Genomic DNA, 27765 nt, shown 5'->3' on the forward strand with positions numbered 1-27765 from the left:
GAGCACAGCCACGGGCAGTTGAGGAAGGCCGACACCATCCTTGAGAGTTCAGTGTCAGGTAAATTACATCAATGCAAATTATGAGACTGGAAAAACTGCAAAACAAAAACAAAATAACCCCCATCCCACCCCAAGAAAAACCACAAACAAATCAACCAGACAATCAATCATTAAATTTTATCCCTAAATAAGTTACAAAAAGTAGATATTATATGGCAACCTCCTCTGTCCATGGCTACAAATGAATGAACAGTGTAGGCCTGAATTCCTCTGGTCCTCAACCAGAGGGATCATCTGCTCAGGGAAGACTGCCAGCGCTTGGTTGCTCGGGTGCACTGGGTGGATGCAGTCAAGACTCCCAGTGCCTGCTGCTCACGCTCTCTGCACAGAGGCAGACAGTTAGCACCCTGTGGTTCCTAGTCCATCAGCAATTCCATTCTCATAGTGGCTCACAAGGAGGCATGGATTCCTGCAGCCTTTGTCTTGTATCACATCCTTGTGCTTTTCCAAAGAGATGCCAGGCCTGGGCCATTCTGCAAAGTCTAGCAAGATTAGGTTTAACCTATGGGAAGAAAGAGAAGAACTCCAATTAGCACTATGAAAAGCCAAGTAGCATATAAGTATTTCCTAATTAGGGCTATTCAAATCTGTTTGGATTTCTATTCTGGATTCGGAACAGATTATAGGTTTCCTTAGGATAAGTAGGAGTGAAAACTGTAAGTCTGGATCTCCCTCTCTCCAGGAATGGAGACAAAACTTTCTTCACTGTCATGTGAAACAATAAGTTTTTCATGGAGTAAAATCTACTGGATGAGTCAGAAAATATTAATGCCTGAAAACTCCAGGAAAGAAAAGACTTTACAGCCCTTAGTAGAAAAGGTAAGCAAAAGAAAAGGTTTTGGAAAACAGCAACATTCCTATTATGCTCTCATGTTCTGTTTCATTTAAGATTCTAACAAAGACAGAAAATGTTCTTTAATTTAAACCACTCTGTGCCTTTATTGCATTATCCACATCATTGTTCCTGGGCTGCTGAGTAATCAGCGCCAAAGCATAATGTGGACATCTCCTAAGCTTGGTTCCTTGCCTAATGACCCCCAAATCATAACTCTAGAGATCGGTGGAGATGGCTGCCATCTCCTGCAAGGTCACCATTTCCAGAAAGTACTGTCAAGCAGCTGGCTGTTTAGGCTATATTTATTTGCCAGTGGTGAATTTGGTGTGTTTCTACCAACTTTCTGTAGCCCCAGAGAGAACCTGTGCATCTTATCAAACCTAGAGCCAGTAGGCAACAGATGTTCAGGATATGTCAGTCTGTACATGTGTTAAGTTTAAAAAATACAAAGGCATCATGTGTATAATCTGACAGTTCTACCTAAGCTCCATTTTTCATTTGAGCTAGAAGATAAAATTGTGAGACTTCATATAAAACTTACAATGCATATTTTTCAAAACTCTTGTATTTTGGAAAGGATTAAAACAGATTACATTAGGATAATAGGAGCCGGAAAAGAAAGAAAAGATAAACTTTGCTCCCTGTTCTCCTATTAGTCATTACTGTACCTGTTTTTCCTGCTCCAAGTGGTCCATGTCAGCTAATGGCAGCATAGAAGGTCTCCCGTGAGCACACTGGAATGGCAGCTGGCACCAAGACAGGGCTTCAATAAGGCGACAGCTCTCCTCTAGGCTCAGGCCATCATTAAACTTAATGGCCCCTAAACGAAAGACAGAAACAAGAAGGTTATGGTGCGTATGGTGGGAAACCAGTGCTGACCCTGGGTCAGAGCCAAATATCTGGGAAAAGTAAGACATTTCTTAAGCTTCTTTCACGTGACTTTAATACTGCTTGAAATTGGCACTTACGGCCACTGGTGAAACTATGGCTTCAGGACTGGATTGTCTCTCAGCTTTTCCTTACGGGGTCGTTGTCTTTCTAATCCGTGTAGGAGGCATTCCTTAACTTGTTAGGATTTTGCTGTCAGAGTTTTTCTTGTGAAATCAAGGTCATCTTTGTCCAGAGTCAATCTATCACCAAGAGCTCTCATTGTTTCCCTACAATGTCCACTTCATTTGCTCCTTTTTTCGACTTCCATAATAATCTTCATAATCTGAACTCTCATATTGTCAGAACCTGCCTTTATGCATACATTAATTCACTCAGTCAACAATTTATTTATTTATTAAGTATATACTTAATAAATATTTACTTATTATTTATTAAGTATATACTTTGTCTTAGGAGCTATGCCGGGCAGTGAATCAGACAGATGATCTCTGCCCTCATGGGCTTATGATCTAATAGGTGAGACAAACATTAAACAAATAGTTACACAGTAATTTAAATTACATATTTAAGTACTATAAAACACAGAGTATGAAAGAATGTATAATAGGAAGACCAAACCCAGTTTAGGAAGGTCAGGGAAGGCTTTCCTGGCAAAATGGTAGTTAATCTGAGACCTTAGGTTAAGAAAGACATGGTTAATTGAAGAAGCAGGAATTTCAGACAGAGGAAAAAGGCAAGAGCAGAAGTTCAGCACACAAGAACAGGACCAAGGAAGCAAGCTGGAATGTCAGGGGCAAGGTGGAGAGTGACGTGAGATGAAACTGGAGAGGCAGGCAGGGGCCAGATCATGAAGACCCTTGTGAGCCATGGTAAAGAAGAAAATTTTTATCCTAAGAGCAATGGGTAGTCTTTGGTACATTTTAGTTAGAAGAATGACATGCTCAGAGGAATGCTTAACAAAGGAAACATCTGGTTGCTGAAGGAAGAATGGCTTGAAGGGGAGTCAGAATGGACATGGGGAGACTAAGTAAAAGGACTCAACAGTGGCAAGAACTAGGAAGGCGGCAGGGGAAACAGATCACATTGGAGAGATTTCAGATACATTTTGAAGGTAGAGATGCTGAAATTTGGTGATGGAGTAGATATGAGGAGTAAGTAAAGACAGGATAAAGGTGCGAAGGAGTTTAGGATGTTTGCAGGAGACAAACTAATGAGGATTTGAGGTTACTAAGCCAGGAAAGACAGGCATGAAGAGAGGAGAAGGTTGATGGAAAATAGAAGGAGGGAGGGTGTCAGTGGATTGGAGACCCCACTGTGGTCAAATGATAGCTGCAGGGGCTTCTGTAGCTGTCATGATCCCTAAAGTAAGTTCCTCCAATACCATTTTCTATATTTTATCATATTACCCTACTCAAGAACTGTCAATGATTCTAATGCCTTCTGTACAAGATCTAACAGGTTTGTTGAGACCTTCTAGGCTTCTATTCTTTCTTACTAGCCTAATTTCTGGATACTCTTTGCTGCTCCTCATATAACTAATTTGTTTCTGCTTTTGGTCTCTGCACAGGCTGTTTCCTCCCCCTGTAGTAAGCTTCCCCTTCCATCCTATGAATCTGTGTCCCTCAGCTCATTCAAAACTTGACTCAAAATGCATCTCCTCTAGGTTTTACTCCTTCACTCGTAAGTCAGCCTGCATTATGGCCAAATATATGTGTTGGTATTTTGCTTTCTAAAAGTAATGTTTTAGTGTTCATTTTTAGTGTATTCAGTTACTTGATCTAAACTGTACCCTCCAAGTAGCACACAGTAAAGGTGCCTTCTCCTTCTCTCATAATTGCTGTACCCCTGCACGTGCTTAGCCGCAGAGGCACACAGTAGCTGGTGTCTGGAGAGACTTACCATGGCAGGCTTGGGATGCCAACACCTTCTGGACTGTCAGTGGCAAAGTCCCTTGGATGCCTCCTGTAGTCTGGAGTAGCTAATGCATAAACACATTCTTTATTGATGGGAAAAGGACATGGGACAATGGAGCCTTTTGTGTGTGGTGCTTCTGTGTGAAACCCCAAAATAAGAGAAAGGCTTACCTCCACTTGTTCGCGAATAAATTCCTACAAAGCAAAAAGGAAAACAGGCATTAATCTACTATTAGAATTGTCCTTTGATAGTTTACAAAATAGCCCAGTGGTCTTCTTTAAAATATGCCTCTTAAAGGAAAGAGTTCCAGCTATATAGCACTTAGGTGCATAATTTATTTCTTGTAAGGCACTTTGAATATGAAATATCAAGACAACTGAATAGACTCTTATTGAACAGAGAATATATTTAGCTACTGAAACTGCCCCCAGAGACAGCTCATCACTTCAAGAGGTTATGTGACCGCTCAGAGCAGCCTTGATGACTCAACTGATTCTAATATCAGGGAGACATCTCGTTAAGAGGCTGTCTGTTTGCATTTATAATCTTAGCCAGAATGAGTGTAATATTACATGCAAACAGAATAAATACACAATCATCATCAGCACAACTGTGCACTCAGTATAACACTTGCTTAAATATCATAAACATAAGTAGTTATTTTAGTTACCATAGGCTTTTTTTTTTTTTTGACAATTCCCTTCAGGTCAAAAAGCTTATTTTCTGAGAAGTTTTGTTAAGAAGTTTCTCCTCCCTTGCATATTTCTGTCCCTGGGGTAGCCTTTTCAATAGTTATATCCCTATAGATGTTAAGATTTACAAAAGGACTTGAAAGAAATTTAAAGCAGACACTATTTCATGCTACCAATTTGTTTAACCTCTGGAGGTACTGTTTTGAGATATGCCACATTTAACAATTTCTTTATAAGAAAACACAAGATTTCTTTACTCCTAGAAAGGGCTATATGTAAATTAGCTTCCTAAGATTATAACACAGTAGATTTCTTTTTAAACTAGACTCAGAAAATACTCTCCCCCCCCATATGCACTCTAGTCCACCATGCTTATAAATGAGCATATTTACTAGAGCTAGGTGGTAGACACTATATATTTTTTAAAAGCCATGTATTTTCCCAAACAAACCTGAACAGAAAGATGCCTCTTAATACCTGACTCTCTACAAAGCTTAGTGTGGATGCAGATCAAGCCTAATTCTTTGCTATTCTCTCTGTGCTTATACCTCTGGGACTTGTAAAGCATCAGTTTGTAAGCCTGGTGAAGGGGAGATGGATCTTACTCTCTGTTATTTCATATTTCAATGGTTCGATTAATGCTAGATAATTTAAATAATACTAAAAAGGCTCATTCATCAGGCTAGAGGATAGAACTTTATAGAAAGATGTATTAGTGATCTTTCAACTGCTAGGACTAAGGAGCTACCTCCTCCCCTTCAAGATACCAAAACTGTTCCAGCTTCTTCTAGAATCAACAAAATCTCTCCTGATCAGCCTGACTTAACATAATCAAGATTTGCTGAAACCATAAGCTTTGTCTCAATTTGAAGTAAACTTCTTACCAGTAGTCTTTGAAGTCACTTTAGGAAACGTTCTTATTACAATTTTCTGGTTAAATACTTAGGGATTGAATTACAATAAAAGATTCTAACAGATCCTATCTTTTGGATTTAAAACAGCTTAGAGGAGGAGCCCTAGAGAAAAATAAGCTTTTTGGGAGAAAAGAGCACAGCAGAAAGCAAAGCACAGGATGTCTCATCAAAGGGCACTTTGGAAAGGGTAAACCAAGTCCCAGAGCTGGCACTGTGAACTGCCTCTTCCTCAAGAACGTCTCCTCGCCCTTAGCCTACAAACATGCTGAAGTCTCTCCCATCTGAAAACCAACACCCCTCCTCAACCCTGTGTCCTGCCCAGCACTTCCCGACCACCCCTAACTTTTGCCTATCACCTTCTCTCTCTCTTCTGTATGCAGTGAAGTTCTTGAAAGAGGAGCCCACTTAGCTCCACTTCCTCTCCCTTCCCATGACCCCTTGCAAAGTCTTCTGCCCCACTTCACCCCCAGAACACATTCCACAAGGTAACAAAGTCTTCATTAGGGCCAAATCCAACTTTTCAGGCTTTACTCCATGGCTATTGTTGACTATTCCCTTCTTGCTTAAACTTCCCTTGTTTTGGGGAATCTTACTTTTTCTAGGTTTTCCTTCTCTCTCTGACTAAATATTTTCAATCATCCTTTATAGTTTCCTCTTTTTGGCAGTAGCTTTCCAGACCTTTGCCAAAACATATACATCCTGAGAGCTGGTATTCCTTTACCCTCTTCTCTTTTTATTCTTCATATTTTCCCTAGACAAGCTCGCTTCCTCTAGACCCCTTTCCAGCTTCTATTATTAAAATATATGTACTGTTAACTTCCAAAAAGATATGTATAGCCCAGACTACTTTGCCAAGCACTAGATCATTAGGCTGCCCATACACTGGACATCCCCACTGGAAGGCACATTCAATGTATCCAAACTTATGCTCATAATCTAACTCTCCAACCAGGTGTATATTTTCTTTTTCTCTCAGTGGCACCACCATCCTTCCAGTCATCCATCATCCAAGCTAGACCCTCAGAATCATTACTTATCTTTTCTCCTTTATCCCTTTTATATTCTATTGCTTACCAGGTCCTCTTGATTCTACATTCCAAATTATGTTTCAAATATGTCCCTCCTTGCCATTCCCACTGCTACCGACTTCATCAAATCCTCATCCTCTCTTATTTGAATCAGTGCAATAGCCTCTCAACTGCTGTCTCTGCCTCAAATCTTCCCTTGTCAAGCTATCCCACAATTTATGCACTAAATCTATCTTCTAATTTTTATTTTTAGATATTACTAATGTAATTCAGATTTCTCAAAAAATGGTAGACTGAGTTGATGTGGATATGGCTGTGCTCCCAACAGAAAGAGCAAAAGAAGGAGTAAGAAACCAAAATGAATAAAACAGGACACTGTGAAAAAAGAACAGATAGACTTGAGAAATAACTAAATAAAAATTCTGGAAATAAAAAATAAAGTCATTGAAATAAAAAACTCAGTGTACAACCTAAACATCTAATTAAACAATAAGTGAAGAGAGAATTTAGTTCACTAGAAGATAAATGAGGAGATTTCCCAGAATGTATCACAGAGAGATCAACAGTGGGAAATATGAAAGAGAAGTTGAAAGACATGGAGACTAGAAAGATAAGGCCCAGTAGACATCTGACAGGACTTCTAGGAGATGAGAGAGAACAGAGGAAGAAGCAATGTTTGAAGTGATACAAACTGTACATTTTCCAAATAAAGAAGCATGATGAATCCCAAGAAGGAAATGAAAATAAATCCCTAAGAGATACATCATAGGGAAACTGCAGAACACCAAAGACAAAGAGAAAATCTTAAAAGCAACCAGAGAGAAAAATCAGATTACCTACAAAGTAACGATAATTAGATTGACAAGGGACTTTTAATGGGAAAAAGTGAATGTCAAAAGTAATGGAGTATTTTCAAAATGCTGAGGGATAAGTGGCAAGGTGGGATTCTGTTTTTAGCTAGACAATCATGCAAGTGTGGACATAAAGACATTTTCAAAGACAATTTATAATTCATGGACTCTTTTTTTTTTGAGGAAGATTAGCCCTGAGCTAACATCTGCTGTCAATCCTCCTCTTTTTGCTGAGGAAGACTGGCCCTGAGCTAACATCTGTGCCCATCTTCCTCCACTTTATATGTGGGACGCCTGCCACAGCATGACTTGACAAGCGGTGCCATGTCTGCACCCGGGATCCGAACCGGCGAACCCCGGGCTGACGAAGCGGAATGTGCGCGCTTAACTGCTGTGCCACTGGGCCGGCCCCTCATGGACTCTTAATAAAAGAACTTTTAAAAGATTTACTTCCATAAAAAGAAAACTGAATACAGAAAGAATAAGAAGGATGCAAGAAGCAACAGTGAACAAAGTCTCATAACATTTTGGTTAATCTAAATAGACACTGACTATAAAATTAACGACTACCAAGGGGATTACAAAGAAGGTGGAATTAAAATACTGGTAACAACATGGAAGATGTGAGGGGAGTGATGGAAGACAAAGAGTTGTAAGGTTTTTGTACAGTTAAGGAAGAGAAAAGAGGAACAAATTACCTTTAAACTTTGTTAAGTACGCACGCTAAAATTCAAGGCTAATCTAAAGGAATACAAATGGAATATGTAACTTCTAAACCAGTAGAGGAAATAAAAAAGAAAAAGAAAAAGAAAGAAAATGCTAATAGAAAACAGGAAAAGAGGAGAGAAAAGGCAACAAAGACGAAATAAATTATATTTCTTGTAAGAAAAAAAACAGGAAACAAGTAAAGTAAGAAGTAATGGCCTCTTCATCACCTCCAATGCCACATCCCAGCAGCACCTTTCCCGACCTTTACAAACATATGTGTAGAGTACTCATATTTCAAATGCAATGCTCAGAATGTAGTTTACTCTTCTTCATTGGCTGCCTACAGGATGAAATGCAAACTACTTAGCAGAATACGTAAATCCCTGTATGACCTGGCCTTGACAACCTATCTTGCCTCGCCTAGTCCCACCACTACCCCAAATAGATCTTAATTTGAGCCACCTACATTGGTAGTTCCCTAAACACAGGACCTGCTTCAAGTCTTTGATATCTGTTGCTCTGTCTAGAACGTTCTTCTCTCTTCTTCTGTACTTGGCAGGTTCCTGCTGTTCTATAAGACTTTTCGTAAAAAAACAGCTTTCTGTGACAGTTCCCTTGACCTCCACCTCCTGGGTACAGTAATCATTCTGTATTTCCATAGCACTTTTGAACATACTTCTACTGGCCAAATTTCACTATATTATAATTACTTAAATGTCCTTCTTCCTCACCTCAAGCTAATTCATCTTTGAGTCTCCAGCACCTGGCAGACAGCAGGTATTTCATAAATGCTTATTAAATAAAAGATGAATATAGAGTTTCTAAACAAAATGAGGTTACGACACTCAGCAGTTCCCTCAACAGCTGCAGCTACGGCTCACCTCCACGATACTCTTGGTCACAGTAGCTCTTCCTCTCCGAAGTTCATTAGCTTCTCTTTCTGCAAAACACAGGGGCACTTTTCCTACAAGGACCAGAGAATCACTAGTGTCTGGAAATAGAATTTCAAGGCCCAGATCTTCCAGACTGTTGTGGTAACACCTAGAGAGAGACCCTCAAATGTAAAAGTACTGCTTCATTCACATTTCAGTGCTGGTTCCAAGTACCTGACAGTTTCTCAAAACCTGCCACAAGCTTTAAAAGTTGTGCTGTTTTTCTGACACTTATGGGTGTTTATTTGGGACTTTATCATCACATTTCCTGTTTGAATTACAGTAACCATCATTTTTTTTCTCTTTGCCATTGAGAAAATCAATTTGTTTCTAAGTCTTGTTCCTAAGTTTTTATTCTTCACTGAGGAATTGCTAACTTCTTCTCCTTGTTGGCACTTAGGAGTTTGGCACAAATAAAAGAGCTGAGAACGTTTTGAATCAGCATTAAAGCAGGGAGATAATTAACAGCCCCAGGAACTGAGAAGTCCTGATTAACGGGATGTAAATAAAGGGATCTGCCTCTAATATAAATTATGCCCCAGAGAAAAAGATTTATTGGCAGTGGCATATTCTCAAACCTGAAATAAATTCAGAGACAATTCTGCCTTTTTCATTTCCAATCATTTGTGCTGTCTAAAAGTAGGAAAACATCCTACTTGTGACTCACTACATGATTTGCCCCTTCCTTGCGGCCCCACGTTTTACTTTTTTCCCAGCATGATTACGGTAATGAAAACTAAGAATCTAGAATGCACTAAGGCAAAGCAGAATGGAAGCAATTACTGCAGTAACTTTGCTTTCAGAAACAGCACAGCATAAACACTGACTGTTCCAAGAAACGTTAAGAGTATTCTAAGCCAACTGCTGGAAAAAATTATCAGGGAAACTCTATCCTATACACAACAGCTGTGATATAGTGGAAAGAACAGCATTTGGAGTCAGAAGACCTGCATCTGAGTGCCTGCTCCACTACCTAAGAGCTGTTGTGACCTTGAACAAGTCATGTAACCTCTCCTGGTCTCAGGTTCCTTATCTGAAAAAGGAACAGTAGTCATGCTTATACCTCACAGAATTATCGTGAGAATTTACACTGTCAACCTCACATCCTCATGGTGGTACTAACCGTAAGAGTCTCCTCTGTTCCTCTGTCACTGATATCTCTAGTGGAGGACTTATAGTGGAAGACAGTAATTTCTTCCGACCAGAGCCTTGTGGCTGTTGCTTCTCATAGGAATCTATTGGGAGAAAGACGAATGGGTTAGGAGTAGGAAGTGAAGTCTTCTAGATTCATTTTCAGATAAAAATGAAGCATATGAGGCACAGCCATGTCATTATTATAGTGCTTAGCAGTGTGTTCAATATTCAGTTTTATGCTTTCAATTTCCATTATTGAAATCAAACTAGTAAATATTCAGTCTGTTTATTCATTTTAGCAGTATTTTCCAAAATAAGAAATACAAGACTTAAATCTTACATTCAAATGAACAATGCAATGTTCCCATAGACAGTCAATAAATGTGATTTTAACAACAGAGGTGAATAATCTGGATTATTGGGGAAATACAATGGGTTTACTACACAATCCTATGGCTCAGGAAGGCTTCCCCATTCCTTCAGAAGGGTTTCCCAGTCTCTGAAGACAAGTAGTCAGTAGTATTCTCAAATGGTCCAGGGCCTTAGCAAGTAAGTTTTTCTAATATTGTTTTTACTACATCTTCGCTAACAATTAGGTCTTGATTTTATAAGGAAAAGTGAACATGGAAGTAACATCATGGCCATTCTAGTCCATGGAAGATCTCTCTAGGTCCTCCCCTGCCTAATTCTTTGACATTAGGGTTTTTCATTACTTGACCACAGGAGCAAAGATTTTCCTGGTATTTTTCCTCTTGGGGAACACACTGCCTCATGATGAGAAAAAAGGGTAGCAAAGATTAAAAAGCATGTCCTGACTTTGAAAGGATAATAACAAATTAGTGATATGGTTGCCTCTGAGGAGAGAAACTAGGTGGGATGAGGGACAAAGGTAGAACAGAGATTTTATTATATTCTCTTTTGTACTGCTCATACTTGAACCTATTTAATTATACTCCCTACTCAGAAACAAATTAAATTTTAAAATAAAAACAATATATGGGGGAGCCGGCCTGGTGGCATTTTGGTTAAGTTCATGCACTCTGCTTCAGCAGCCCAGGGTTCACAGGTTCAGATCCTGGGCACGGACCTAGCACTGCTTGTCAAGCCACACTGTGGCAGCATCCCACATAAAATAGAGGGAGATGGGCACAGATGTTAGCTCAGCAACAATCTTACTCAAGCAAAAAGAGGAAGACTGGCAACAGATGTTAGCTCAGGGCCAATCTTCCTCGCACACACACAAAAAAAACAAAAACAAAAAACCATATATTGGGCCTTCTGAGCTGCTGGTGGTCTCTACCTGTTGAGCTGTGAAGAAAGCACACCAGGATCACATGGGCATGTGGAGGGCATCTTTGTGCTGGATGTCACAATAAAGCAGCCTGATCCCTCGATACCCAATCCTTATGGTTGATGATAAGTATATGGCAAATATGCCTTTGACCATGTACGACCCACATATTTGAATCAGTAAAGTGAACTACTACATTCTTTCAGTTATAAAAGAAACCAAACCAGAGAACTTCAGCTTAATTTTTTAAACATACAATTCATCTTTTCTCACAACACTCACAGAAAAACTCTTTCAGGTGCACTAATTCTGCTGGAGAGCCTCAGATCTTTTCTAGTTCTGAACAGGTCCTTACCAATAATAAGCTGTTCCAAACGGACACGCTCATGGGCAGCATGCTGATCCACCAAAACCAGCAGGTTTCCACCTAAAAGATTAGTAAGGATCACTGGAGCTTCAAATTCTCAGATCACGATTAAAATGATCATGTTGTGTTGAGGGAGAAGAGCTTAATTCAAACTGTTTAACAAGAGGAGCATAAGAGAAACATATATACTGAGTAGTAACAGTTGTATCTTTTATTTTCTAAAAAATCAAAATTATGGGGGAAACGACAACAAATTTATCCCTGATGAAAAACTGTTTAGTTCATTAGTATTTCATTTATGAAACACGGTTAAAGCCCTACATTCTTACTGTTTAAATCCTGATTTTGCTTTTTTAATTCAAATTTGATACAATGAAGTATCATTAAACTACACATTATTATAATCAGCTGACCTTGATTTGCAAGCTACTCTGGAACCCAAGAAGAATGCAATCCTACTACACTTCAGATCAGAGGTGAGCAAATTTTTTCTGTGAAGGGCCAGACAGTAAATATTTTAGAGTTTTGGGACACATGGTTTCTGTCACAAATATGCAACTATTCATTTTGAACCAAAGCAGCCATAGACAACATGTGAATATTGTAGCTATGTTCCAATAAAACTTTATTATGGACACTAAAATATTAATTTCATGTAATTTTAATGTGTCAAGAAATCTTCTTCTTCTTTTGCTTTTTTCCCCCAACTATTTAAAAATGTAGAAACCATTCTTATCTCCCTGGCTATACAAAAATAGGTAATGGCTGGATCTGGCCCACAGGCCACAGATTGCCTTGCTTTAGACTCAGGTTTCTCAAACTTTGACAGGCCTACAAATCACCTGGGGATCTTATTAAAATGCAGATTCGGATTCAGTAGGTTAGGGGTGGGACACAAGACTCTGCACTTCTAACAAAGTCCCAGGTGTTGCTATTTACAGACCATGACTTTGACCAGCAAGACTTTAGACTCTCAAGTGCAAGAGAGGAGGCAGAATGTCCTGACCCAAAAAGCCAAACCTACAGGGAAATCTCTTTCTCATTGACACGTCTGATTCATAGTTACATTCATACATCTTTTTAACTTGTAATTTTATTACTTTTGGCCACAGAGCTGAGGTTTATTGCTGCTGATTATATAGAAATAAAAGTTCTCCTCTTGAATTTGTTCAAAATAGATAATGCCTATTTTTCCTATTTCTACTAAAGATTAAAAAACTGTTTCTATGGCACCATCAAATTCATGGCATGAGAGATTAAGCTTTAAAGAAAAAAAGGAAATAATTTTTTTGACAGCAGTTCAACCACAGAAACAGCTCCAAAATGTTGAATTTTAAACTCCTTTGAGGATAGGAGGAGTTGCAGCTGGTTGTGATGAATACTGAACATCCTGTATTGGGCAAAACAATGGAATAAATAATAAATTTTGAGGGAGCAACCTCAAACTTGAAACTAGAGCCAAGGTGAATTACCAAGAGTCAGGGACCCGAAGAAGTCAACCTTGTGCCCGCCTGTGGAGGAACGGTTTATCGTCTACGTAGCGTTCATGACATTTTCCATTTCTTGAATGAAGCAGAATATATTAAGGTAATTTACTCATGTCAGAAGCTGTATTTTTGATATTCCAACACAACAGAATAGAAGCTTCATAAGGGCAAGGACTTTGTCTGTAATATTCCCAGCATGTGTATCAGCACCAGGACATAAGAGGCACTCAGTAAATAGTTACAGAATAAATGAATGCGTCCTTATTCTTTTGGGTATCATAAGTGAACAACTGTATGTTATTGTAGGTAGAAACATGCAATAAAAAATGCCAATATATGGCATTAATTTCACTATAATTTAAAACAATAATGTATTTGTCCCTTGTAAAAATTTGTGCAAATATTAAAAGTAAGTCAATTATAGGAATAGCTTGCTTTTGGTATTTGTGAGCGACAGTAAAAACACTCACATTTTGATTTAGAAAATGTATTTATCTAAGAGTATTCTTTGGTGACAGCCAACGAATACAATAATAATATAGAATCTCAAGAGAAATTTCAGAGGGCCATTTTTCTTCTTCGAACATCCGCAGATTTTGTGGCTACATCCATCTCAGGTGCCACTAGTGGAGGTTTTGGGATTAAACAACAAAGAATTCCAGGCAATCAAAACTTTAGAAAAAAATCTAGTCATTTTCTAGAAACAGTAGGGAAGAAAACTACTACAATTTGACCTTTACTAATTCCATATTTATGATAATTATGACAGAACTGTTGGTTAATTTGCCTTTGATCTACTACGACATTTACTTAATAAATCTACAATGTAAACAAGGTAAAAGGGAATATTTTGAAATACAAAGAGAATGAACTGCTTTCAAACTTTAGAAGCACTCGCCTGCAGGTTTACCTGTCTGGAGCTGACCCCTCCACTGGTGCCAAGGGTTCTCGGCCACTCAGGCCTTTCCCAGAACCTTACACTATAAAACATTCCTTGTAAATGTGTTCAAGAGTCTCCCAGTTTGGGGGAAAAAAAAAAGCCTTCTCTAAGCCTCATCCTCCTTCAGTCCCTCTCTTCCATGTCACAGATTTCCGAGGCTCTCCTTGTGGTCTCTGTCAGCATCCTGACCTATTTCTTCTCTGAAACAGCTCTCATTTATTTAAGTCTCTGACTTCCACTGTCAGGAAATTGAATAGATACTTTTGGTCTTCACTTTAACCTCTCAGCAGCATTTAGTACAAAGTCTTGGTTTTGCAACAGTACCTTCATCTGTTTTCCTCCTATTTCTCTAGCTGTTCCTTCACAATCTCTCTTGCTGGTTCCCCCTTTTCTACCTAGCTGTTAAATGTTGGAATTATTCTAGATTCAGAATCTCTCCTCTCGTCACTCCTCACTCCTTTTCTAGGTGATAAAATGTACACCCATGACTTCAATGACCAACTTTATGCTGACAACTCACATTTATATCTCCATGTCAGAATGCTTCTCTAATCCCAGACTGTAATATCCAACTACATTGTTGACATCTCTTCTTGAACATTTCAAAGAGACTTCAGACTGAACTCATGATTTTCACCTTGCCTGCCTGATTCTCCTCCAGTCGGGTCCTGCAACATCATCCACTCAGTTATGGAGGTCAGAAAACTAGGAGTCATCTTTGATATACCTTCCCCATATCTAATCCACCACCAAGCCCTGTTCACTTTATCTCCTAAATATCTTTCCAATGCATTCACTTCTCTCTAGTCCACCCTGGTCCCAGCTAACCATAATTTCTTAGATATTGCAATATCCTTCACACAGTCTCTCTGCCTTACTGGGACTCCACCCCCACACCCAATCCATTTTCAACACTGCTACCAGAGCAATATTTTCAAAATGCAAATGTGATGTGACACATGCCACTGCGAAAACAAACTAAAAACGGAAAACAAAAAGCTTTCAATTGTTTCCAGTTGGTGTTGGGACAAAGAAAAAGCTTGTAAGCGGCATTTACAATCTGGCTGTGACCTCCTTCTCTAGCTTCACCTCCTTGCTCTCACTCCAGCTGCACTTGCCCTACTTCCTCTCACTGAATGGGAGGAAATCACAAAGTGCATGTGTTATTCCCTCTGCCCAGGGTCGTCCTCCTCCCTCCCTCCCTCCCTCCCTCCCTCCCTCCCTCCGGTACCTGGTTACCTCATCCTCACACTTCTGATCTCACTTTACCAAGAAAACCTTCCCTGACCTTCCAGACTAAATCAAGTCTCCCACTCCACATCATCTTGTTTCTCTCCTCCAAAGCACTAGCTACGGGAAGAACTTTAACATTTGTGTAATTATCTGTTTCTGTGCCATGTATATTTTTTCCCACTATCGTATCCCTAGGGCCTGGTACAGTCTCTGGCATGAAATAAGCACTCAATCAATATTTGTTGCATGAGTTAAGGTTATAATTTACAAACTACTATTGTTTTATTAAAGCAGGTCACCAAGTAATTATATGTAACTCTTGATAAACCTAGCAGAGTTCATTATATAAACTTCTATTATTATAAATGGAATACATGAAAATATTATTTAAAAGTCAAACAACAGGGGCCAGCCCCATGGCCAAGTGGTTGGGTTCACACGCTCCACTGCGGCGGCCCAGGGTTTCACTGGTTCTGATCCTGGTTGCGGACATGGCACCGCTCGTCAGGCCATGCTGAGGCAGCATCCCACATGCCACAACTAGAAGGACCCACAACTAGGATATATAACTATGTACTAGGGGGATTTGGGGAGAAAAAGCAGAACAAAAAAGAAAAAAAATCAAACAATATAAAATATTCTAAAGAGTAAAAGACGAAATTTCCCCTTTGCCCATTCCCATTCTCACTCCCAAGGTAACAACTACTAATAGTTTAACGTGTATCTTATATATATGTATATATATATTTATATATATAAAAAACTAGGGTCCGGCCCCAGGGCTGAGTGGTTAAGTTCACACGCTCCGCTTCGGTGGCCCAGAGTTTCGCCGGTTCAGATCCTGGGTATGGACATGGCACTGCTCAACAGGCCGTGCTGAGGCGGCGTCCCACATAGCACAGCCAGAGGCACTCACACCTACAGTATACAACTATATACTGGGGGGCCTTGGGGAGAAAAAGCTGAAAAAAAAAAAAACTAAATGTACTTTAAAACTGTTGTTTCATAATATCAATTCAGAGTGGTTTTCCCTAATCTGTCCAAATCACTGTATATAAAAAAAAATCCTTAAAAGGAAGTTATCAGAAGACCAGCTGTTTATTAATCAAAGCTAAACTCCATTCTTACCTGCCTCACCATTCTCTTCAGTCTTAGTGCTCATTAAACAGGCAATAAACTTGTTATCCACTTGCTGGAGAACCTGCCACACATTCAAATAAGCAGTACAACACTAAATAAAAATTAACAAAGGCTTATCTGCATAGAAAGAGACAAAACTGTACTTAATTTAGAGTTGTTTGCATTATAACATTCTTATCTAAGACTGAGGGAAGGTGCCAATGAACCTGAGGGAGTCCTCAGGAAGGATAAAGAATGGGCAAGTAGAGCAATCAGAAGACATAAAGGAAAGAAGACCACATGGGAACACAGACTGAGGCATCTAAGAGGGACATGCTAACAAAACTTTAGAGCTGACCTAGAATGTTCCCAACAGAATGACTCTTATTAATAGGTAATATGATCAGATTGCTAAGAAATAAGGCTGAAATAAATTTTGGAAATTTATGCAAAAGTGAGGAAAACCAGTTTGGAGGAGCTAGTCCATTAAAAGCCACCCTGGCATTAGACTTTAGTGGCTCCTCTCTGTCCAGGTACAGATAAAGTTCCCTCATTGGCCCCTAATCTACACCACTTCCCCAGGGTCTATTTCTGGCCCAAGTGCTTGCTCTGTTCTGGTACCAGGTAAACGCCACATTAGTAGTTTACCTAGATCTGTCTAACCTCCTGATTTGATTCCATATTGAAATCAAGGAGATGAAGACAGCCAGAGTGGTACAGAGAGGGCAAACTAGAAAAGCAGATGAGACAAGGGGTCCCTTTTGTTAACAGAACTCCTCAATCTGGGGTCTCCTGAGCAATGTCGTTTGCAGCCTCACACAACAGAGGGTAATTTAAAAAGGGACACTGGTGCACATTTAAGGACAATGTCTCTACAGTACTCAGTCAAAATATGAAGTCAATATATAATCTTTGAAACTGTGGGCCTGAATCCATAATTTGTTCCTCTAAACCTGCTCATACTGAGGACATTTTTTTCTTTGTAATTGTAATTAGTTCTTTGCTTTTTCTTCTGATGATAAAAGTTCCAGTAAGATTTAAAAAAACACATGTGCCTTGACCTCGGTGGTCTATATCATTAACTAAATCCAATTTCACAAGAGTTAGTCTAGCTTACGTCTTAAGTATATTTTTAAGAGATTTCAAAGTCAATCTTTTACCTGCATCGAATGAATCATTTCTTTAGTGAAACGATAAGGATACAAGATGTTGTGAATTTTAACTGCTAAGCTCTCAGCCTGGCCACTGCTTACATCAAGAGCAACCTAGAAAGAACCAGCACAAACATCATTTAAATTTTAATTTTATGTCTGCAGAACTAGAGATTTTACTAGAGATCTCAAAGTGCCTTAAAAACGTTCATTTTCACAGAACCTATTAGAGGTCAGTTGAATTCGGGGAACTTATAGAAACTCAAAAGGCTCTACGAATTATTAGTCTTTTTTTTTTTTTTTTTTTGAGGAAGATTAGCCCTGAGCTAACTTCTGCCACCAATCCTCCTCTTTTTTGCTGAGGAAGACTGGCCGTGACCTAACATCCATGCCCATCCTCCTCCACTTTTTTGTACGTGGGATGCCTGCCACAGCATGGCTTGATAAATGGTGCATAGGTCTGCACCCGGGATCCAAACTGGCATACCCGGGGCCACTGAAGTGGAACGTGCAAACTTAACCGCTGTGCACCAGGCCAGCCCCTTTGAATTATTAGCTTTAAATAATAATTTTTGTTTATAAACAAAATTACTGACAGAAATCAATATTGTTTCAGAATAACATTCTGTCCATGCTCCATGCTCAAGCCTTTAAAGATATCTTAACTGAAGAACCAGGAATCAAAGGCTCAACTATTATACACCTCATTACAACACACAAAGTACATTCTGTGATAACCCACTGAGGACAGAACGTATGCTCAGGTCCAGTGATGAACTGTTCCTCCAGTAGAAGATTTACTGCTTTATCTAATGATAACAGGTTTCATTATCACCACCTTAAATACTTCGCCAAAACTGCAAGTCAGGGTTTCTAAGAGTGGTAAACACATTCGATATTCACACACTGATTACACACGTTTAATCCAAAACGTCTGAACTCCCAATATGCTATGAATTCTGATTCTCTACATTAAATACTAATTTCCAAATAAACTATTTGGAAACATGCCCACTTTGCATTTGTAATTACAAATTAGTACAGTCCTTCATGCCAACACCCAACTTAAATGAAATTCAAATTTTAAAACAGGCAAAGAAAAATTGCTGCAGACCCACCTCTGGATAACGAGCAAATACGGGATTGTCCCATTCTGAGAACAAAGACTGAAGCGATTCACTACCAAGAGCATCAGACACGGTATCTAGGGCAAAAGGGGACAGGTAAAGTCGGCATCAATGGCCTCAGGGAAAAGGGTGAATGGCATCTCATATTTGGTGTGGTGTAGCTCAAGACCAAAGATCAGACATATTGTTCCAATATTCTACAAATGTTCAGTGTTTGCTCTATCTCTAAATTGTTTTGATCTGTTATTTTTAAAACTACAATTGACGACCGTATCCTCTGGCATTATAGCTTTTTCTCCAAATTATTTTCAAGAGAGATTTCAGAATACAAGTCCAGAAGAAACTGGTTCAAATTAGTAGCCTCACTTCCTTTAGGTAAAAATATACCTTCTCTATTTTCAGAAACAAAAAAAGAAAAAAGAATAAATGTCGTTAGCTTTTTGTGTAGTAAGAGTTTTCTTACATAAAACTACTGCAATATGGAGTGCAACTCCAATCTTTAAAAATAAGAACCATTTTCTCCAACACAAGACACCACAGACTGCATAATCACCCAGTATTGACCTCAAGTCTGGAAAAGTAATTTCTGATCTAAATGCATGCACTGAAGTACTTAGTTCTGCTGTTAAATAGGACTGTGGGGAACTCTTGGTTCTATTAAGGCACAGCTGGCACTGATCAAGCTTAATAATACAACCCTGCTTGTTTTTCGAGTTAGGTGGCACAGTGTGTACTAAGTGTACTGGCGATCTCTCTTATTACCCCTACCTCTGTTATTCTGTCTCATCACAGTCCTCTCTTCCCGAGCTCTAGGAAGGAAAGGAAGAACAAGGTCGCTTCTAAAAGGATGACACCTGTACTGAAATCCTAAATATAAAAAAGAAAAACCTAGATATTTGAACTCAAAATATAAACTATTAAGAAGTTAAGTTACACAAAATCTCTTTATGCACAAACTGAATTGAGACATAAGGCAGACTAGTAAACACTTGATTGAGAGTCAGATGTTCTGTAATGAAATTATTCTGCTAACTTAGGAATCTACATTAATGCTTAGTCCCATTATCCATCTAAACCAGACAGAATGAGGACCTCAAATAGACCACTGATTCTCAGTGGAGGCAATTTTGCTTGGGGAACATTTGGCAATATTTTGAGACATTTTTGGTTGTCACAACTTGGGTGAGGGGTGCTACTGCCATCTAGCAGATAGAGGTGACGGATGCTGCTAACTATCCTACAATGTATAGGACAAACCCTACAACAAAGAATTATTTGGTCCAAAAGTCAACTGTGCTACCGTTGAGACACTCTGTATTAGACATATAGTGGTACTTAATTGCCATCCTTCACTACTTGGTGCAACCTTCACAAGTCCCCAATTTATATGTCTCTTATCACCAATATATGAGTCTATTATAACAATTATGTCATCATACTAGAATTATGTTTAGATAGCTGTCTTCCCTAATAGACTGTGAACTCCTGAAAGCAAAATTAATCCACAATGTGGCGGCACCTAGCACAGTGTGAACGATCAATAAGTGACTGAATAGACGAACGAATGAAAAGTTCTCAATTTAATCTCCCAAATCCAAATTATACCCTCCTCTCTGAAGGATGATCAGATTTGAGTGTTAGAAACAATGCTGAATTAGACAGTTTTGGGACAGGGCAAAACATGATGAGATTATTATTTCAAAAAGATAAATCTTGGGGCCAGCCCAGTGGCACAGCAGTTAAGTTCGCACGTTCTGCTTCATTGGCCCATGGTTCACTAGTTCAGATCCCCAGTGTGGACATGGTACCGCTTGGCAAGCCATGCTGTGGTAGGTGTCCCACATATAAAGTAGAGGAAGATGGGCACAGACATTAGCTCAGGGCCAGTCTTCCACAGCAAAAAGAGGAGGATTGGCAGCAGATGTTAGCTCAGGGCTAATCTTCCTAAAAAATAAATACATAAATAAATCTGTTGGACAAAAACTGGAGAAAGATTAATTCAGAATGATAAAATTAAAGTGTGATGTGAAATAAGGTTGTGTCGTTGGTAATAGAAAGGACAGAGTTAAAAACATTTTAAAGGAAAAAACTGCCAGGGCTTGGAGGCTTGACACTACTCCTTAAAATCACCTTTATAGATCCTCTTCTGTGCAATTAAATTTACCTAATGTAACATTTTTGTGTATGGTTCAACAATGTCCTAATGTCCTGCCATACATCAGCCAGAAGGGTAACATTCCATGTGAATGGACAGTGCTTAGGAGCCATCTTTTCATGGAACTTGTTTCTATACCCAAAATATTTTTCAGTATGAAACTCTAAGTTAACATGACTTTCAGAAGTTCACTACAAGATTTGCTAATCCAGAAAGTTAAGTAGGTTGAAGTGTTTGAAACATCTAGATTTATTTAACAGGAACAGATGTTTATGTTGAATATGGCAGCCAAGACTTCCCCCTTTGTTTTAGCAACAACCATCTCAGTTTAATGTAATCCAGTGATTTTTTGTCATCATGTCAGAAGCAGCTATATTCAGGAAGATGAGGTGCCAGTGCCTTAGACTGATGTCTGTCTGATAAGCATTCAGTATAAATCAGGACATAAAACTACACAGACTGAAAGATACGTGTCTTGAAGAGCAATCTGATAGTCTCAGGACCAGTAATGAAAGAAAAGGCTTTTCTCCTATTTAATACTTTGAAAGTTACTACAGTGATTATTTTTTTCACAAGGAAAAAAACTAGAAATCATTGAAAAATAAAGCTCCTATTTAACCTTAAATAAATCAGAGCCTCCTGCTAGAGATATTCACCCTAAGGAGAAACTATAAATTAATCTGCAATTACATTCATACAATTTACATTCTTTTGCAACATTCAAGGCTTTTAATATGGATGCACATTTAATGTTTATCCTCCTGATGTAAAACCAAGATTATATATACCCAGATGGAAATCAGCTTTACTATCTCCCAACATCTGGCTCTCAATACACTGCCAAAACACTGTCACTTTTAATGTTGACTGAGACCTGAGAACTGAGGCCTAGTCTAGGCTCTGAAGTAGCCTTGTGGTATGGTCTAAAAGCCACATTATCATTTTCCTGAATAACAGCTACTTATACCATAAATAGATCAAGTGTATTAGCATATGTATTATAATAAAGTACACTTAAAAAGCATAGTTATGAAAATACATACTTAACTTATATTCCAAAAAAATTATGGCCAAGTACTATTTTCAAAAAAAAAAAAAAAATCCACAAATATAGTACTGTACCGAGCCATAGATTTTAATGGGAAACCTAAGATAACAACAGGGTCATTCTAGCCCTTTAGCTGGCAGCTGCAGAGAGAAAATTCTAGAAAAATACCACACTTGCATTGTAGGTGCCTTTATTATTTATTTACTTATTTTCGAGGAAGATTCACCCTGAGCTAAGATCTGTTGCCAATCCTCCTCCGTTTTTTTCACTCAAGGAAGATTAGCCCTGAGCTCACATCCATGCCAGTCTTCCTCTGCTTTGTACATGGGATGCCTCCACAGCAGGGCTGAGCGGAGTAGGTCTGCTGAAGTGGAGTGTGCAGAGCTTTAACCACTCAGCCACAGGGCTGGCCCCCTGCAAGTGCCTTTAAAGACAAATTTCTAAGAGAGTTGTGCTCGGGAGAGAGCAGAAAGAAGTTGGGGAAGCCCCGTGGATCTTCTCAACTATTAATAGTACCATTTTCATTAAAAACTGTCTCACCCTCTTACACATAAACACACCCATAAACACTTCCATTCTATATCAAGCTTATATTGTATTTCCAGATTTAAATAGTATTGGACCTAGAGAATCTTCATGTACCATAAAAAATATTTCATAATTAAACTTAAAAATGTTCTATCAGCTGAGATAATCTCTTTGAACAATGATGATCTTACTCCTCGGCCATTATTCCCATCTTCAAAAGCATTGCATGCCAGTGAACACTACATCCTTACCATTCTCGAGCATGACATCCACAGCCACAGTTGTCAGATCTTTAGTACAAGCAGCCTGAACATCCTCAGTAGGAGCAGTGAAAGTGCTAAGTCCAGTTGTTTTGTTGATATAAACCATTCTTCCCAGGGCTACATCAAAATGCTGCTGCCAATCCAAAGAACATGTGTTTGACTCTTCATTTTCAGAACAAGTTCTTGCTATAGAGTCCTCACTCTGAAAACAAGTTCCATTTTGGCCAGCTTCCATGTGACTCATTAACATGCTACTGGGAGACTCAAGACTTCCTCTCTGTTGTTCTGAAGCTATAAGAACATCTGAATCTTTACTGCCCGCTTTAGAATTATTACAGGGTAATACCAAAGGAGTTTCTGGTATCACAGAGCTCTCTGTTGTATTGTTGTTAGAATATGTTTCACTATCTTTATTGAAGGTATTATCCTGTGTGACAGAGTCTGATGTTGGGACGATGCCACTCTCTGTTTTTTTATGCTCATTTTTAAATAACTTACAGGAATCTAGGGCTAACCCAGTGCCCAAGTCACTGTCTTTCCTACTGGAATCCGATTGTAGTTGTTCATTAAAGTGACTCACCACTTCCATTGTTTGAGTCTCTCTCTCAGAACCTTTCATTCTGGATAATTTAGAGGCTAGAGATTCAGGTGACTTCTCAACATCCAAAGTTTTTCTGTTAAAATGAGATAACTCCTTTAGAGTCACAGGACTTTCTCTTAAGCAAGGCATCTGTTGTTCCAAACAATCTTCTTCCTTGGAGAATGGAAAGTTCTCTGAGTAAAGAATGTGACGGACTGGTTGACAACTATTATTTGAATCATTATGTCTCACAGTAGTGATTTTACAAATGTCAGAGTTGTCCAAGTGGTTCTTACCTTTCTGTGGAATGTCAGGTTCAACTTGAGGACTGAGATTGGTAGTAATTTCAAAATTATTATTTTCCTCCATTTCTGTATTCAGAGGATTTTCAACCTTCCCATATTGCCTCTTAAACTTCTCTAAAGATCCTAGTTGTGAACTTAAGCTTAGCTTCTTATGGGCTATGGGCTTGGAGGAACCAATCAACTTATCTGTTTCCTCATTACCATTTGAAACATGTCTACACCAAGGGAAAGAGGAGGATGTGTCAGGTGATAAGCAGCCTGTAGGTGACTTTTTACTACCTTCCTGAAAAACAGCAAAATTTTTATAACCTACAGGTTTGTTCTCTAGCCCGTAACTTATATTTGTCCTGCACACTTTTTTGTTGGGCAGCTGAGCAAATTCTGTACTTAAAGTGCTGGTTAAATCTTTGATGTTTGGAGTCTCAGTTGAATGGCATGTTCTATTTCCAAATGTTTCTTTGGCACTCGCAGGACCAGGTCGAACACAATTTTTAAATAAATGCTCTGTTTCAGTTGATTTAGTTTGCTCCCTTTGTACCACATGAGTTATAAAGCCAGTGGAACATAATTTAATTTGTCCGTAACTAAAAATGTTTATCCTTCCGCAATTACTAGGTTCTTCTTCTCTTTTCTCATCCTCTCTCTGAGCATCATGTACTCTCAATGTTGTTGTCTCAAAAGGCAGAGGTTGGCATCCCATCTCAGTAGCATCTTTAGATCTCTCGAGTTGATTCTGAATTCTATTATTTTTCAGGATGCTGGCAGTCATGTCATTAACAGTAGTACTTACTTTCTGCATTTCTGGATCTTCTCCACTCTCCTCCAAGTGATACGATGTCTGAAAAGGGCTTGCAAACATTTCTGAACTGGTTCCACATGGATCTCCTGAAGAGTTAAGTTCCAAGCAAGATTTTTTATGTTTCTCATTTTCTCCTGATTCTGATGCTTTAGCTGTCTCTCGTTCTAAGATCTCTGATTCTGAGTGACAGCTATCTTTGTTTTGTAAAGATGACTCCGTCATTTTACTACAGCCCGGGTCATCTGAGTTGTAAGTGTACAAAAATGAATCACTTGCCTTTTTTCCAATAGCTTCTGAATCCTTAGAATTCTGTATGTTTTCTATAGTAGCTTTTCTTTTCACAGCTTTTGACTGCATATTAAACATTTCATAGGAATCCAAAATAGTATTACATGCTTCTTGGAAACTGACCTGGTCACCCTTCTCATCAGAGGACACATGCTTCTGAAGAGTAGCGTTAAAAAAACTAAAATCATTATCTTCACTAAATTCCTTAATGTCCTCACCTGATAATTCCACAAATAATTTTTCTTTCTTTAAAAACATTTTCACTCCTTCCTGAACGCAAACCAAAGGAGTATCCCAGTTCTGAAACTCAATCAGAGTTTTTGCTGGATCCATGCACACATCATACTCACAGAATTGGCACTGCATATTGATTACATATATCCCATGGAGTTCTGGGTTGGACCTATATCGAGGATTTGAAGTCATTTGCCTACTGGCAGAGCCATTCTTTGGTTTGCATATAATACTTTCTTTCCTTAATAAAAAGTCAATGAGTTTATGTAACTTTGTCCTTAAAATTAGCCTTCTATTCACAAACAAAAACTGCATATTCTTATTATAATGTGCTTCAGAGCTGATATAGCCACTGAGCTCAAACTCTTTATATTTAAAATTTATTTCCCTTAACTTTTGGGACTTGCCCAGCCCATAAATTTGACAAAATCGGGAACATACGTCTTTGGTTTTAGGGAGCTGAAGAACCATGGAACCAGAAACATCATTCCTCAGAGAGAAAGAAATGGAAGGGTGCATGAGTGAGAGTGCCTCTACCCTCTGCCTAACTTTCTCAAACTCCAGTCTGGGATCCATGCATTTCCTTCGTACAGGTAACTGATAAAATAGGTTATAGACTGTTACTGTTGTCCCAGCGCTTGGTCTACTCAACTCAGCTTCACAAGCTTTCAGGGCTTTTCCATTCTGAAACAGTTTCACAAAAGTTTTCATTGTTTTGTTTTTCTTGGATGAAATTTCCACAGCACTGGCCATGTCAGCTATACTTGCCAAGGCCTCCCCTCGGAAACCATAAAACCTTAGGTTCTCCAAGTCCTGCAGAGAGCTGCATTTACTAGTGAAATAACGATTTCCCACCTTGTCTACATCATCACTCCCCATCCCAAATCCATTGTCTATCACTTGAACTTGGAAGGTTTCCATATTCACCCTGACAGCCACACATTTTGCTTCAGCATCAATACTGTTCAGGGCAAGCTCCTCAACACACTGGCCTAAGGAACAGATAGCCAAACCAGAACGCAATTTGGCTTGTACTTCGACTGACAAGCGCTTGATCATGGCAGGAGGAAAGCTGGTGAGAGTGCCAGGCACTGGTTTCCTTCTCTGACTGGAAATAATTGCCTGGGGAAGGAAAAACACACACGCACATTATCAAAGCTTCAGAGTTATATAGCATTACCCATTTCTTTCAAGCATTAGGAAGAAGTATCATCTGAGTTCAATAAAATCTCTCATTAAACCACATTGTAAAACAAAACGAAACAAATTATAGTTCTGATCTCTAGGCAGATCACACAGCTCATGTTTGGTGCTCAACAAACTTAAATAACATCCAAAGTAGCATTCATAATTTCCTAATTTTCACGGCTCCTTTCTAAATCCCACACGCCCTAAAGTGAAATCAGAACCACATTTGAAGTTGACCCATAAAGACAGTGTTCGAAATTCTAATCGCTTCACCAAAAACAGATGCCCAAACTAAATTCAGCTAAGAAACATGAGCTAGAATTTATTCATGAAAAAGATGTCCAAGCTAGTTTTATAACATTCATATATTACATGATAACCATGACTTTTAGAAAAAATTCATAATGAAGTGTTAAGACACTGTAATAAGAAAGGGGAAGGGGGAAATTAAAAAAAAAATCAAATTGTTGTATCAAGAAGAGATGGGCATTAAGAGAGTATTATTAATTATTACTATTATTGGTTAAATGTAGTTGCCTCAGAGGAAAGAGACTGGGACTGGGGAAGGATAAGGCAGGGAAACTCCTTTTCATTCTAAGCCTTTCTTGTTCTACCATTTGATTTTTAAATCTTCTTCACAGATTACTTTGATAAAAAGTTTTCAGAAGGTCCTTATTATTAATATTCTTTTGTATAATACTCTTTTGGTCTTTACAGATGGCTACACTCTATCTTGGCAATAACAGTGATGGTCAGAGGCTGTCTGAACTTGATTTTAAGTTTTCTCGCAGGTAAAAAAAATCAAGATTATAGTGCAATTAAAGGTCCCCACCCTTCTTCCTAGCTGACAGAGGAGCACGGGCTGAACCTCTCCAAGATGGTAGGGCTAGTTTTTCAAACCCAGGAAAATCAGAGCTGTAACTGCAAATCTGATGATTTCTAAGATAATGAACTCCGCAGCCGGCAACAAATGAAAGGTAAACGTTTAATAAGTATTCCGACTGCTACCCAACTCAACGATTTCCTGATCACATCCCAGTCCTTTCACGACCACAGCTCCTGGGTCAAGTGGGGGCGATTCCGCCTAGGGGCTGCGCTAAGAAACTTTCCGGGGCTGGGCCCGGGCGCGGACCCCCAGGCTCAGGCTCCACCCCGCCCCTCCCCCAACCCTCACCCCGCACCCCGGCCGCCGGCACGCGGGCGCCCGCGCGGAAGACAGGCCGAACCCTCTGGGCACCCTCGCGCAGCTGGGTCCGAAAAGCTGGCCCGCAGCAGGCGTCACCGCCCTTCTGCTGTCAGAAGAGCTCCCGGGACCATCCTTCCGTCGCGTGCTCCCCCCCACGTCACCTCGAATCGCCCTTCTCCAACTCCCCTACCACCAACCGCCTTGGACGCCGGACGCGCGCACGTTGGCTCGCGCGGCTCATGCACGCGCGCGCCCACGAGCATGCGCTTCTGAGGAGGCTCGGCGAGGACTCCCTTTGGTCCGTGCGGCCCCGATGCGCACGCGCACCAGTGTTACCTGTTTAGCTGCTGACGCGTCCGGGGTGTTTTCACATTGGTGCTCTGAATTCTCGATCTTTATGCCCTTTTAGTCTTATGTGAAAAGCTGTTTCTAGCAACTTTTGCCTTTTTCCAGTTCCCCCTTTCGTCCTTTCTCGTTTGCGCGTACTACCATTTATTAAATATATATTTTATTTGCT

The 27765-nt window shown here is 39.4% G+C and overlaps 1 protein-coding gene across 36 annotated transcripts; it reads right to left on the reverse strand.

The window, feature by feature from the left end:
- Nucleotides 1-151: 151 nt before the first annotated feature.
- Nucleotides 152-27544, reverse strand: MLH3 (mutL homolog 3). Of its 36 annotated transcripts, none has more exons than XR_011532609.1 (14): nucleotides 27410-27544; nucleotides 22657-25996; nucleotides 19443-19541; nucleotides 18666-18751; nucleotides 17557-17661; nucleotides 16406-16478; nucleotides 14565-14712; nucleotides 11606-11677; nucleotides 9949-10060; nucleotides 8775-8934; nucleotides 3871-3894; nucleotides 3686-3764; nucleotides 1564-1715; nucleotides 152-562 (listed from the first exon to the last, which is right to left on the reverse strand). XR_011532609.1 is itself a non-coding variant. In XM_070592879.1 (14 exons), the coding sequence occupies exons 3-14, from the start codon at nucleotides 23396-23398 to the stop codon at nucleotides 440-442; spliced, it is 1827 nt and encodes a 608-aa protein (XP_070448980.1). In that variant the 5' UTR covers nucleotides 23399-23422; nucleotides 23545-25996; nucleotides 27410-27478; the 3' UTR covers nucleotides 152-439. The 36 variants fall into 36 exon arrangements, 13 of the variants coding, with proteins under 13 accessions (XP_070448980.1, XP_008514670.1, XP_070448978.1 ...); XM_070592879.1 differs by lacking the exon at nucleotides 14565-14712 and having other exon boundaries at nucleotides 22657-23422; nucleotides 23545-25996; nucleotides 27410-27478; XR_011532610.1 differs by lacking the exon at nucleotides 14565-14712 and having other exon boundaries at nucleotides 11606-11769.
- Between the last annotated feature and the right edge of the window lie 221 nt (nucleotides 27545-27765).

This window comes from Equus przewalskii, chromosome 25, assembly GCF_037783145.1.
Source record: "Equus przewalskii isolate Varuska chromosome 25, EquPr2, whole genome shotgun sequence".
Classification (NCBI taxonomy): Eukaryota; Metazoa; Chordata; class Mammalia; order Perissodactyla; family Equidae; genus Equus; species Equus przewalskii.